The sequence below is a fragment of the Microplitis demolitor genome, chromosome 1, assembly GCF_026212275.2.
Source record: "Microplitis demolitor isolate Queensland-Clemson2020A chromosome 1, iyMicDemo2.1a, whole genome shotgun sequence".
NCBI lineage: Eukaryota > Metazoa > Arthropoda > Insecta > Hymenoptera > Braconidae > Microplitis > Microplitis demolitor.
Genome location: NC_068545.1, coordinates 5,042,763 through 5,058,553, shown reverse-complemented (window position 1 = coordinate 5,058,553; position 15,791 = coordinate 5,042,763). Strand labels below are relative to the sequence as shown.

Genomic DNA, 15,791 nt, shown 5'->3' with positions numbered 1-15,791 from the left:
TTGTACGGTAATTTGCGGTAGAATACGGCAATTTGTGGTATTCAGAAGAATCACCTTAAATTACCATCAAATACGGTATTTTACTGCAAACCATGGAATTTTACACTCAAATGCTGCAATGTTACCGCAAGTGTGTGGTAAAATACCGCCCTTTGACCGTAAAATTTTACAGTATTGCCGTAAATTTACGGGGATCGCCACAATTTTACTGTGAAATTCGGTGTTTTACTTAAATTACCGTAAATTGCCCTATTTGGCAGTAAAATGCCGTATTTTACCGTAATAATAATTGCATTACTCTATAGATTTTATAGGCAGCCACATAAAAGTGGCGTGACACACTATAAAGTAATGTAATTATTACTATGCAACATAGGCATATTTACTTGACATTTCCCTCCGTTACGTTAAGTAATGTACAAGATAGAAATGATTTTGGGCTACATCAGCTCTATTCTTAATTTTGTTAAATAAACATTCCTGTATTTTTTTAGTTGTGATTACATTTTTACATACAGTAGAAATTATTAACTCACTTTAGGTATAATTACCATACATATTTTGTCGTGTGACAAATATTTATCTGTCCTAAAGAAATTATTTATATATTAATAAGAAAAGTTTCTCTGGCAACTATTCCATAAGTATTTGAATAGATCATTTAACTATTTACGCACATACATTTTTTCTGAGTATTTTCAGGATATTTTTTTCAATGAAAATTTTATCCTTTACATACAACAATAATAAGTATAATTTTATTAAATAAATATTTTATTACCTTGTCGTGCTGTAAGATCTTGTGGATCATTTAAGTAAAGACCATTTAATCCTCTACCACATGATTTCCACCACCATCCACCTTTCAGCATTGAAGCACAATTCAAAGATGATCTATCATTATCTCTGTAATGTCATAAATATTAAATTAACTTCAGTATTTATAAATGAATTTCTTTATTAATACAAGATAATCAAAATAGAATTACATCATTATCAACTTTTGTTTTATTGTTTACTAGTTTGTCATTAAAATTGATTATCATTGATCTTTTAATTGTAAGAGTATTCAACTGTTTTTTTTCTAATACTAACATTACTACAAAAAATTATACAGTTTTCTTTTTACTCTCTCACAAATTATGACAGAAGAATAGACTTATTATTTATTATAAATATATACACATATAAATATATATATTTTTTCTTATTATTATGATAATTCTCATTTTTTTACTCACCGATTGTAAGTAGAGAAAGGACTATTGTTAGAACCGTACCATGGATCATTTAATGAGTCACCTGCATTACCTTCATATCCATCAATCTCTAATTTATAATATTCACTTTCTGAATAAATTTTAAAGTGTGAATATTGGGCATATCTATAAAAAAATAAATAAATTATTTTAAAAATAAACTAAAAATAAATTCCCGGTCTATTCTTAGCTAAATATTTTAAGCGAATTAAATTATGTTGCTTAATAGCTAAATTAAGAAATAGTTGAAACATAATTATTATTCATGTTAAATAAAAAATCATGACTACTTAAATTTTTTAGCATGAGTTTATTGAATAAGATGTCAATTAGAAGTGATGAAAAAAATTATATACACAAGCCAACATTTTATCTATAAAATACAGTAACAAATTGACAAATGTCTATTTAAAGTATATATACATATACATTATATCGGCATATTTAATTATGCTTTCGCTGTAGTTGAAAGACAGAAGCCGCGTAATTGGCACGCAGGTTTATAAGTGTGTAAATATATTGTGTAAACATATGTATATATATACAGACGAAATAATCGAATAAACGAAGACAAGACCTGCCAATCGATCTTGTCAAGTGAGTTTGAGTTTGTCTACCGTACGTCGTCCACCCTAAAGAGGGGAAAGTAAAAAGTAAAGTATAATAATCAAAGGTGACTTTCGTTCCTCGTGGCGTTATTTTCATGCAGAACGAATCGATCTGTCGATCCACCTTCTTCTTAAACTTTTCAGATCCAATTCAAACTCTTTAAACCGACCACCGTGATGCATATAGATTTTTATATTATATTCCTTTTATATTATACGCGAAATATAACATACATACAAACAAACATATATATACATCGATACTGTCGACTAAAAGTCAAAACTTTCGTTTTCGCGTGTCCATCGTGCACTTGCATGCTCATTAGTCGTTTATCAAAAAATCCAATCTATACCGTTTACTTTATTTATATTTACAAGTTATTTATGCAATAGATTATAATCTAATTTTATCGATAATATATCGTTTATTTATTAAAAATAAATATTTTTGTTTATTTTTATTGAGCAAATAATAATAATTAATTTAAAAATATAAAAATGATTTATAATGCGATAATTAATTACGAAACATCATTATATAAATAATAAATTATGAAGAAAGTATTAACCTTTTATTGCCTTCAAAATCTTCAAGTTCAACTCTCAATGAATAATCCTCATTATTCGTCAGCATATAAATATTCTCATTACCAAGCCAGAATTCGCGTGCAGGATCACCAAATCCATTTTTATAATCTGCCCAGTCACGATTAAAATTCTCTCGTGGATCACCAAAGTCATCGCGTCGTTGTATTACCTGTTAATAAAGAAAAGTAAATTATTTAATTACTGGTTTCCTCGTATTACCAATTGTAACACATAATGAACCACCAGCTGACTCGTCAACTTGATCACCGCAACCCCGTTTTCTTGTTCGCATTATTACAAACCAATAACCTTCGAATTAGTCATTGCTATAGAGTCAGTCTAGAAGTTTTAACATTCTATAAATGCAAAAACCCTTTCACTACGATCCTATTACTATTATAAATATTGTTTTAGTCTTCAATAACTGGCACAATGACGTTATATTATTTTAATATACATACATCTCATATAGTGAAGTTATAAACCTGTATTATTATTGCCGCTATTTTTAAATTATTCATAGCAAACTATGAGAATTGGCAGAGGCGTGATTTACTGATATATTTTTTATATTTTTTAATAAATTATCACAACGGGATTTATGAAGTCAAAGACTTATATATCACACCCACTTCAAGTGTTATTACGATTGCTGTCATTAAGTTAATGACCTCAATTAGTAACAAATAATCACATTGCTGATTATCCTTATAATTAAAAAAAAAAAAATTTGTTTAATCTATTATCATTGATGCGTTTTGTTTTCATTAATGAAAAGATAACTTTTTTTTCTGTAAGACAGTATCGATTTATTACTTGACAACCCTGGGCTTGATAATTATTAAACCGTAAAGTAATTTATTGTATGATTTAATAATAACGTACACATTTTTTATAAATGATGCATTTAAAGAAAAATTAATCTCAATAAATTTTATTAAATAAAAAGTATGTTAATATTCGGATTAAATTACTTTGTGAATTGAGTAGATCGAAGACATTTTAAATTTCCGTTGAAAATATGCCAATTAGTACTGAATTTCAGCTTGATTGAGAAAAAATTATCTATTTAAATTGATATGAATAATCAAGAGCCCCCTCGCTTATACTGCTGAGGGTCGATTTAATTTTTTTGGAAGTATAATTATTTTTTTGATAAGCTTCGAAAGATTTTATTTTCACTGTTGTAAAAAAATCAAAATTCGAGCTTAACTAATTTAGATATGGCAAAAATACATATGAACAACTCAAAAGCATCCTAGCGGATTCGAGTCACGGTAAATTATCGCATTTTACTGCAAAATACCATAATTTACTGCGTTTGTCACAGTTTACGGTAATTTGCGGTAAAATACGGTAATTTAGACATAATGTAGTAATTTACCGAAATTTACGGTATTTAGAAGGATTACCATAAAAGACGGTATTTTACCGCAAAGTACAGCATTTCACGGTAAAATGTTACCGCAAAATATCGCAGTATTACTGCAAATTGCCGCAATCTTACCGTAAGATGCGGTATTTTGTCATAAAATACCGAAAATTACCATAAAATGCCGTATTTTCCGGTAAAATACCTTATTTTTACGGTAATCCTTCTGAATTCCATAAATTACGATATTTTACGGTAACACAATAATTTACCGTGATTCAGTTCCGCTAGTGGCAAATTAATTTTTTTACAAAAAGGGTTCTATTACATTTTTACGCATCTTTAATTATTTTAGCGTGATCGCAATCTGCAGAAAAAAAATCTTGACATATTACTCTTTAATGATCTGATCTCTTCTGTATTTACTCGATAACTGTAAAACTATCAGATACGTTAATAACCCGCACGAAAAATATACTACCCGGCAAAATCATATATATCCGACTTAAATCTTTAGTATTACCGTATGTATGCTATTTCGCCGGTATATATTTAAAGCAAATAGAATTTCCGCCAGTTTTTGTTTGAATCATTTAGTTCTAAAGTATGTAATTTTGCAACAAATTAAATTTCAAAATAAATTCATTTTTTCTCATATTAATTTTTCATGTTGACATTTTATTAATTGATTCTTTTAATTAAATAAAAATAACTAAATTGATGATATAAGATTATTTTTATTGAATGATTCTGTAATACCTAGCTGACAGGTGTAGATTATTTAATAAATCCTACAAAGATTAATTATCTATGAGATGAAATTCATAAATTTTGTGGTAAAATATTAATAAAAATATAAATAATTAATATTGTTAATAGTAAATTGAAAATAACTTACAGTCCAACCCCCATCAGCAATTTCTTGTTCACAGTAGACTTTTAAGAACCAATATGTTGTACCACGTATTTGTAAATAGTAAACACCACTTTCTCTCATCCCAGCATTTAGTAAATCAACGCACGAGTATCCCTATAAAAATCAATTATATTATTAATTAAAATATCCTTTTAAAAATAATTATTGTAAGTAATAAATTAAATTCAAACATAAAACATCTTTGAATATTAATTTTCAATATTATGTATTAATTTTTACAACCACTTAAATTAATTTAATAACTTAATTTAATATCACCGCAATAATTAAAATTATATTAAAAATATGTTGTTAATAATTAATGCCGCAAAAAAAATTAAATTAATATAATGAAAAATTATTAAGTAATAATAAAATATAAAAGAGAAAATAAACTTTAAATAAAAATTATAATATCAATTTATAAAATCGACAGTTGTGTGAAAAATTTTAAATACTTTTTCTTCTTCATCATCTTCCTTATAATTAATTTAATTAAATGCATGTACAATATTATACAATGTTATATACTTTTATATATGTATATATTGATAAAGAGATATTAAATGTCCAGTGAATATCATAAATAATAATAAAGAGTAAAAGAGATTCTTGTCCCGCAGGTGTTTACGGTCATTTGCTTGTCAATAAAAAAAAATTTTTTAAATATATAAATAACGCCTGCCAATATATTCTGTCGGCAACATAATTTTAACCCCCGGGTAAAATTTCTAATTCTTCAAATAAAAGATGCTTCGGTTATTCTCTCACAGTGATTTTATCACTTCCTGATACAGTTCACGTAAAAAAAGAAACTTTGAAAATTAGTGTTTGAAATTATAACCCGGAATCTGGGTGTCAATATTGAGAATTTTAATATTCCAAACAATTTTTAATGTTTATGTTACGATTTTTGAAATTCAAATATTAACTTTTTCTGCATAGAGAATAAATTTTAATATTTATCCTATAATTATTTACGTTTTAATTTATAAATTAAAGAATTATTCTCGAAAAATTTGAAATAGTGTCAAAAGTGATTATTCAATGTTAATTAGTGAAAAGGATGTCACTAATTCAAATAGTGGTATATATACTTTTCTCTAGCAATAAGTAACTATTCACTACCAAATAGTGATTGTCACGTGATTTTCACTAATCCGTTTTTAGAGAGTACTATTTAGAGTGATATATTATTTACTGATCACTAGGGACAAGATTCTTGCCTTGATTTCAAAGTTAATGGTTAAAATGTTTGATATTACGGCGAAAATATTGGTCTTATCAGAAAAATTTTCAAACAAAAGTTGTAGAAAATTTGATTTTCTAAAAAAAATGTCTCTTTAGATTTTTTTATACGACCAATATTTTCACCGTAATTCCAAAATTAAGATTCAGAATGAAAGATTTAAATCTTTGATAATTATGAAAATCTTAATTTCGAAATAACGGTTTTTTTAATTAGTCCTGAGACAAAATTATAAGAGACATTTTTTTTTAAAAATTGAATTTCCTACAACTTTTGCCGAAAACAATTTTTTATACGACCGATATTTTTGCCGTAATATCAAAAATTTGACACCATTAATTGTTATTTTTAAATTAAAGCAAAAATTCTGGCCGTACTGATCACTTTATAACATACAAAAAAGAACGATACTAAAAAATAAATTTTATTAATGGAAAGAAAGTAAAGAGAAGGGTATTTTAGGTGTCCTAGAATTGCTTTACAAGAAAGTGTATTTTTATAATATACTTACAATAGTTTTTTTTTTTTTTTTTTTTTTTTTTTTAAATAATAAATAGACAAATAAAAAAATTTTAAGGAAAGTAACTGACATTGCAATGAATGTAACGATAAATAAATATAATAGTGTACTAAGTGCATTGTGAAAGAGGAAATATTTTAAACTTACACTTGTACATTTTCTAAAGATAAATATTACTGCAGGTCGTCTTAATAATTTAACTGGCCTGTGATTATTTATTATAATCACGACTATTATGATGATCATAACGAACATCATCATCATCATCATCAGTAAGAATTAAGAAGTAACATTTATTAATCATAAACTTTTAAACTCTCTTTTTGATTCTACATCAATATAATGACTTTCACTAAATGCAATCAAAATGATGAATATATTTATATATTTTTTAAAAATAAATTTAATGGATCTAAAATAGCATTAGTGTAAAGTATTAATTTTATTTGTAAATTGAATTTGTAACTAGTTAATTAATTTAAAAAAAAAAAATAAGTAAATAAAGATATTAATTTTTTTATTCATGTACATAACTTATGATTTATGGTGACGATTTAATTTGTAAAAAAAATTATTATTTTTATTATTATTATCATTATTCGATAATAATAATGATAAATGGAAAAATTAATGAAATGATTGATGATAAAATTTGAATATAAATAATTAATTATGAAAAATTGAGTTTTATGATTTTATAAAGGCGAAATATAAGAAGGAAAAAATATAAATTTATATGAATTAAATTTGTTTGGTTTTATGTAGAGTATGTAGACCACCCAAATATAATGATTTTTATATTTTTTATATAGACTTATATTTTTAATAATATAAAATTTAATTTCACTTTGGTTTTTTGATTTATGAGTGTACGGTGATTTTAAAGAGCTGAGATTTCGACAGATGATGCGCGTCTCGGAAATAATATACAAGTATTTTATTATGTATATGTGCACTGTATACATTGTATTGTATGTATGTTAAGAGTTGCATACATCATGCAATTATTCACAGCGTGAATATACACTGGCGCAGTAAAAAAAGGTGGCCTATATACGTACAATAAATAAAAGGGACCATCGAATGCAGAGTAAGAATAATAAGACCAAAAAGAAGACTAAAATGATGGTAATGATGAGACTTCTTCCGCGTGATATAAGTTGTGGGTAGCGGTTATTGCTCACATGATTTAATAATGTATTTGGACGTATACTCGTGATGTGTATATGGATAAAAAAATATATGATCAAAAAGGCTTGTCTTGAAAGAGACAAAAGCGAGACTAAGTAATGAGTTTTAAAGATGCCGACATTTGCTCTTTCATGTTAAATATATGTTTTCTCTTGTTATTTAGTCGAGGAACGGAAACCGCTGATTCGACATCAGATAATATTTCGATGAAAAGATAACGATATTTTAATTATCGATTGGAAAAAAAAATTAACTGCAGAATTTAGTTGAAAAAGTCTTGAGCAAGCATTTCAACACTAGTAAAGTATTAAAGTCAATAAAGATATAGATTTAAATTGTTGTAGTTTAAAAATGATATTTAATAAAGTAATAATAATAATGATTCAAAGGTCAACAGATTTCATAAAATTGTCATACAATAAATCTAACTAAAGAATTTCTACCGCAGAAGTCTATTAGTCTTTTATAGCTACTGCTTGAGTCAAAATTTAAGGCATATTTTGAACCTAAATGAGCATCGAAAACCTAGATTAGACTTTTTAGGATGTGATATTAGTAAAAACTTGAAATAGACATACTTAGACTTACAAAGGCTTGAATTGAATCTACTTAGACTTACAAAGGCTTGAATTGAACCTACTTAGACTTATGGAGGCATGAATTAGACCTACACAGACATAAATCGTAAAATGAACGTAACCAAATTTAATAAAAGGAAGAACTTGCAAGAAATACTACAAAAAGGTAAAATTGTAAAATTCACGGATTACTGGAGAATTGATGCAAGTGATTCGGTCATTTGTCCAGTGGACTAATGACCCAAAGGTGTATTGTCCCACAGGCAGCCTGGGACTAAGAGAGGGTCGATTAACAAAATTTTGAATTTGTTCGTTTCACGGTATATGACTTTGTAGGTCTAATTCAAGCCTTTGTAAGTAAGTTGTTTCATTTCGTTTTTACAATGATTATCTCCAAAAAAGTCAAATGTAAGTTTTCAATGCTAATTTAGGTTCAAAGTATGCCTTAGATTTCGATTCGGAGAACAAAATTTTTTATTTATTGGAAAAAATAATAATTTTCGAATAATTATAAAAAATTTATGTATTTGGATACGGCAAAAAAAAATGGATATTTTTCATATGTCCGCATAAGAAATTTAACGTAAGAAATATTTATATGTTACATCGTAAAAATCCTTTCATTCACATAAAAATGATTCCAATCTTGCCATAGTGATTGTTCCTATGTCGACATTGTAAACACAACCATGTAAAATCGGGAAAACTCTTACGGCATTATATGAATTTTTACTATGTCAACATTGAAATAATTCCTTAATATAAAAGTCTATAGATTTTTGAATTAATGGAAAATTACAAAAATATTTTTTAATAATATAATAATTTTTTGAATTATTTAAAAATAAACAAGTTAATTAATTACTTTATTGGCATTGTATAAAAAAAATCTTCATATGTTGTATTGTTACACGAACGATGACATGCAATGTGCACCCTGTTAATCCATTCAACATGTTGTAGATAAAGAGTATTGTCCTGTCACTCACCTTGATGTCCTTGTAGTTGACGACAACATTGTCAGTAGTGAAGGTTGAATTAGCTGGGCTTGGTTTGTTCTTAACACTTGGGAATATAACTCCGCGGTTGCGTGTTGTTGATCTTTGTGATGATGACGGTATTAGTGGTGATGACGATGACGATGACAATATTGGCGATGACGATGAGGTTGATGGTGACGATGATGTCGATCCACCTGAAGACGTCGACATTGACGTAGATGAAGACATTGAAACTAAAACACTTATTGGTGTTGTTGATGGTGGGTTAGCTGCTGATGAGCCTTGTAATGATGATGATGTAGGGAAAGGTGTAGTTGTTGTGGATGCTGGTAATGCTTCTGACGCAAATTCATCATTCAATGCAATGTATCTGTTTTATAAAACAAGTTAATTTATTTCGTAATTTAGTTTTTATTTTAACAAATAAATAATTTGCTCTTTTTTTTTTGTAATTGTACGAACCGGTTGGGATCGTATTCAACAAGACGATCTATTGTTGGATCTAGTAAAAGCTCTGCTGGAATTGGCCGTTGAGCAAATGTTGCAATGTCATTTTCCTGTTTCTTTAATTTATTCTCAACGTCCTCGAGACTTTCAATTATTTGATTAGTTTTTGTACGTAAGTCAGAATGAATTGTACTTATCGCTCGTTCTTGACGTTGGTTTTGGATTAATAATTCGTCTGACTTAGGTAATAAATTATCTACCGCTGTTTTAGTACCCACCTTCAAAATTTTATTAAAAATAAATCAAACTTTTTTTTTAAATAAACTATTGATTAATTACAATAACTTACAATTACAGTCCAAATTTGATCCATTTTGTCTGAAAAATTAATTACAGGATACATTTTTTCGACGAGCCGATCAATCTTACTTCGCTTAGCAACGTAATTTTGCTCATTAGTGGCCGTTGTTTGATTAACGTCTGTTGCCGAATGTTGTTGTCCCTTATCAATAAGCGCCTCGTGAATATCTTTGGTCATCGTATAAACAGAACCCAGTGTATCAGACACTAAGTTCATATGAAATTGTAATTTTCTGTCCATGTTACCGGTAGCTTGTCGCAGATTTTCAATTTCAATAGTCACGTGGTTCATAACTTCATTACTCATTGCTTTTGTTATTTCAATAACATTCATGCTTATTGGTTTTTTTTCACTAGCTTCGGCATTTATGTCGTCACTTGGTAAAAAATTACTGTCTAATTGATTTTTTAAATTTACTAACTTATCATCAATATCTGATACTTTTTGATCTAACGACAATAACTTTTCTCCTAAATATTCGGGTGTTGGGTTATCATTATGTATTAAACGAATTACCGGAACTATAAAGTAAAAATATAGTTGTTTTAATTATTGTAATTTGTGGAAATTTTTTAATTAATAAAAAAAAAATTTTTAATTGCTACGAGAGACAGATTGTTATTTTGATAATTTTAATTCTAATTAGTAAGATATAAATAAGATTAAAGTGTAAAAAGAAAAAAATGATTACCAGACTCTTCCTGATGTCCATCAGCTCTTTCAGACATTCCTTCACTTTGGCTCATAACTTCCGGCGGAAATGTGGGTTGTGCATGGAAGAGCTTTAGATCCAAGGTTCGCAGCTTAGTAATTACAGCGTCTGTCTTGTCAATATTGTCATTAACACGTGAATCCAGTGCCTCTACCCGTCTCATCAAATGCTCGACAGCCTTGTCCAAGTTCTCGATCCGCTGTAGTTTTGACTCGAGGGTTGATACTATCACTTCAAATACATTGAAGAGGTATTGCTCTCTGAAACATTTTCAATATCATAAATATTAATATGTTTAATTTAAAAATTAAGTTAATTTATACATTTTTTAGCACACATTACCATATACAGAAAATATTGGTGCTGTGTGTATTTACATCATAAGCTTAAATCGCAAATGAAAGTGAAATTTTGGCTATTACCTAACACGTATGAATTGCCACCGGGCTCAAGCCCACGTAATAATCTAACCGATATGAACCAGTTTTCTCAACTCAGGACGCTCCATTTTGGGCAGTATGTTATTATTATTAATCAATGGATATAATAATGAATGCAAAAAATGACAAACTTGTCAGAATAATAACGTAAGGTAGACATTTGTGAAACGCTAAATATAATGTGTCAGATAATATAAAAATGTTGTCATTACAAACGAAATTATTAAAAACACTCTATAATTTCTATTAATATTCAATGTAATTTACTTTTTTTTATTTTTATCTCTTATAAAATAAATTTTAAAAATGGATTTGATTAGTAATGATTATTTTAAGCTAATCTTTGAGAATTTGAGATAAGTCCAATCGCTTAAGGTAATATCCTTAAGTTAATAATACTTAATTAATTCATATGATGGAATTATAATTATTCTTTTTTGATTCTCAGTCAAACTAAGCGATAGTTCTTATTTATTATTAAAACGAGGAAGGTGTACATGTGTGTGTGCGTGTGGTTTTTTTGCGCGAACAGGTGCATGAGAATGAATAAGCATATGAATTTGAGTAAAAGTGCATGAAAGTAAGTGTATTTGCCTCTGCATGCGCGAGAGTGGGTTATTTGTGTGTGTGTGTGTGTGTTTTTGAATGTGGACGTGCGTGAATGTGTGCGCGCAAGTGTGCGTTTCTGTGTTTTCGGGGGCATGTAAATAAATGTGCATTTAAGTACGTGTATATTTGGGTGCATGTACAAAAATATAAATCACACTTTGTGTTATTGTTTATCTAAAATATATGTTCAATTTTTTGTGTCGTCTTACAAAATAGTAATTACTCGAATAATTTACTATTTTATTTTAATAATTTATGAACATGCTCATAATAATTGAGTCATTCAAAATACACTACCGTGACAATAAATATGAAAAGACGAATACTCCTAGTGTCGCTCGGATTCGTACGTGTATAGCTAAAATGATAATAATATCCCAAAAAAATGAGTTAATTTATTAATCTATAAATTTTTTTTTCATTCATTTCGATTAATAGATGTATCAAAAATAATTTTAGATTTAAAAAATTAAGCTTAAGATGTGCAATAAATAAATGGTGGTATTAAGGTCATTACATCAGTAAAGAAAATAAAATATTTCATAAGATTCTGTATACGTAATAAAGAAAAAATAAAAAAAAAGTTCTCACGTTGAATAATATTTTTTTATAAATATATTGTTATTCATTTATTTAGATTCATTAAAATAATATCCATTGCCAAGGTGGATAAGTCGAAAACATTTATGGATAAAATTTTCTTGAACTGTATAGATTGCTTTTTTTTTATTCTATGTACTGCATTCTCAACAGTCAGTAGAGCGTAACTTTTAACTATCGAAACATGACGTTAACTTATACTTTAATAAATAAAAAAAAAAATAAATAAATAACGGTCAGCTTTTTCACATGTTAAATTAATATGTTTTATTGCTCTATAAATAATTCATACAATAACCGCAATAATAAATATTAAATAGTCTTATCATACATATACATATATATGATAACTAATTTACAAAATAGTTGTAAGTTATTTTTTAAAAATAAAGCCAAGTACCACAGCTGATTTTTCCAATACTGCTTTTTCAGTAATCAATTTCCTGTCACCTTTCCTCAAAGAAGTCGAATACATTCATATAATACGTAGATATAAGAACTCCATATGTGCTAAAATACCGTGTTACAACTCACACAACAATATTTATAAAGTTGATTGGTAACTCTTTTACTATTTACTATACACTATGTAAAAGACTACTTGTCACGTACGGTAATTGAATAAATTTATATAAAAGTATAGAAGTTTTTTTACAATTCTACTCATAAATTTAATTAGTAATTTTAATGAACGAAAAAAAAATTAGATAAAAGTACAGTAAAACCTGTTGTGAGATTATAAAATATAGTTTATGTGTCAAAAGCATTTGTCAGTTTAGAAAAATAAAAATTTAACAAGAAAAACAGTTGACACTTGTCTAGCTTTGAAATAGTTTTAGAAATTAGTCTAAATAGATGTGTTGTTTTAATAATTCATTAATTAAAACCTTTCGTTTTCAATTGAAAATTCTTGGCTCTTTATATTATACATAATATATATGATAAATATATTGCGTTACCATAAACATTTTTCTTATTTCAGTCTATTAAGTTCTTACAAACATAGATACATAAATATAGAATATTCTCATGATTAAAAAAAAATTTTGTGCGATGTTTTATTGAAGGACAGGTAATTTTATTAGATTATACTACATTTTGCAATGATTCCAAGATTAGATATTAAATATAAGTAGATCGATGTAAGGAAAATACTTTGATCACAGTGCAACGTATTTATAATGAGTGATAAGTATAACATCTAGTATCAAGAAGCCTTAATTAATTACAAGTCGGTGTGATTAATGATTTATTAAAATAATATTTACTTATTTATAATGGTCACTTGTGAAAAATAAAAAAAAAGAAAAAGAAATAAGAAGTTTCAATATAAGTACATACAAATATTAGTGTATTTTAAATATTGGTGTATAAAACTTGATGATAAAAATTATCTGAAAAATTTTTATTGCCTTATATGTTTCCATTTTCGCTCAATGAGCATTGCATATTGATTCATTTAAAATTTTTCTCATAATTTTGAAAATAAATGGACTTTGAAAATAAATAAATTCAAGAGCAGCACTACATGCTTTTATAGTCGGTGTGAGTGAACAACTAGGAAATATTCGATACAAATTGCCATGCTGTCAAGTCACACTATTACAAGGACTGCAGTCGTTCTTCAATGTGTGGCGCTCGCAGATTTGGCAACACTATACACTCAACTTAACACCGCAGATTTGCGCTCACCATGCGATGGATGAAAGTCAGGAAAATTTAGCTAATTACATAGGATTAAAAATAAATGTTTTTTTAAGGCTTACATGTATCGCGTTACTAAAACCAAAAGGGCGTATCTCAAAATATACGCCCTTTTGGTTCTGCAGAACCAAAAGGGCGTATAAAATTTTTTTTTGCTCCAATCAATGTAAAAGTATTGAAAACATTAAAATCTATGGAAAAAACGAAAAAAAAAAATTTTTTGTTTTATGCCCTTCTGGTTTTAAGCAAAAATTTTTTTAAAGTCATAAGGGCGTATCCTATTTTTTCGGCTTATTATTAATTATAGGTCAGAGTAAGAAAAAAAATTGCAAGGTTAATAAAAATTATCACTCCACAACTTAATTTATCTGAACAAATATTTATTTAAATAAAAAACCAAATTTCTTTATTTAATTTTGATCGAATCTTGTCACAATTTTTTTAATTCAACAATTGATGTAAAAAATATGTATAATTCGAGAACGAAAAAAATTCATCTAAAAAATTCTAAATTCTATGAGTGCTGTGAAATTTAATTTAATCAAATTAAAAAAATGCACATTTAGATTGTTCAATTTTTCAAAGGTGCATTTTTTCATTTTTCAATTAAGGTTTCATTTTCTGTTTCCTGTTTTTTTTTTCTTTTTATTTTCAAAAATCAATTGCCGTTGTTCTTGAGAATTGTTATTGTTCTAGAATACCAATATATCAAAGCAAGTTTAATGACCTAAATCATTTTTGTCCATCAGGCACCGTCCCACAAAAATATTATCAATATTATTAAAGATTAATTTTCAGCGATGGTAATAGTTTATAAATTTTTTTATTATTGTCAAGTTATGTTCTAAAAAAAATTAAAAAATTTTTTTTTTTATACTCTTAGGTACAGATGATCCTGAAGATGGAGATGGTATAGGACTAAAACCCTGATGAATTTATTTTTTCTCTATTTTTTATTTGTTTTTTCACTTAAATAAATATTTCTTCATATAAATTAAATTGTGGAGTGATAATTGTTATTACCCTTGCAATTTTTTTTCTTACTCTGACCTATAATTAATAATAAACCGAAAAAATAGGATACGCCCTTATGACTTTAAAAAAATTTTTGCTTAAAACCAAAAGGGCATAAAACAAAAAAATTTTTTTTTTCGTTTTCTCCATAGATTTTAATGTCTTCAATATTTTTACATTGATTGGAGCAAAAAAAAAAATTTTTATACGCCCTTTTGGTTCTGCAGAACCAAAAGGGCGTATATTTTGAGATACGCCCTTATGGTTTTAGTAACGCGATATGTGAAAAAATCTTTATTTAAGATATAATCAAAATTATCTTATTATATGTTTATATTTATTTATTTATTTGAATTGAATATTTAAAAATAATTATCGTATAAAATTTTGCAAAAGTACAACTTTACTTACCTTTGGGTGTAGAAAATTTTCTAACTTAGATACCATTTAAAAAAATATATAATTGATTACATTGAAAGGATGAATATTTATTTAATAAGTAATAAAAATACTCTTTTAAATATATTTAACATTATTTAAGTTTATTTTCTACATATACATATGAATTTTTTACAAGTCAGATTATCATGAATTTGAATAAGAAAACACATGCTAAAATATT

At 26.9% G+C, this 15,791-nt stretch overlaps 1 protein-coding gene across 1 annotated transcript in view; it reads right to left on the bottom strand.

Moving 5' to 3' along the window:
* Positions 1-15,791, bottom strand: part of LOC103577280 (tenascin-R) — a 63,657-nt gene that overhangs the window by 1,880 nt on the left and 45,986 nt on the right. The window contains exons 2-9 of the mRNA XM_008557858.3: positions 10,782-11,062; positions 10,079-10,611; positions 9,745-10,007; positions 9,271-9,652; positions 4,726-4,857; positions 2,437-2,624; positions 1,242-1,385; positions 782-906 (exon numbers count right to left, since the gene is read on the bottom strand). Of these exons, the coding sequence (XP_008556080.1) occupies positions 782-906; positions 1,242-1,385; positions 2,437-2,624; positions 4,726-4,857; positions 9,271-9,652; positions 9,745-10,007; positions 10,079-10,611; positions 10,782-11,062 (2,048 nt within the window). The remainder of the gene's footprint in view (positions 1-781; positions 907-1,241; positions 1,386-2,436; positions 2,625-4,725; positions 4,858-9,270; positions 9,653-9,744; positions 10,008-10,078; positions 10,612-10,781; positions 11,063-15,791) is intronic.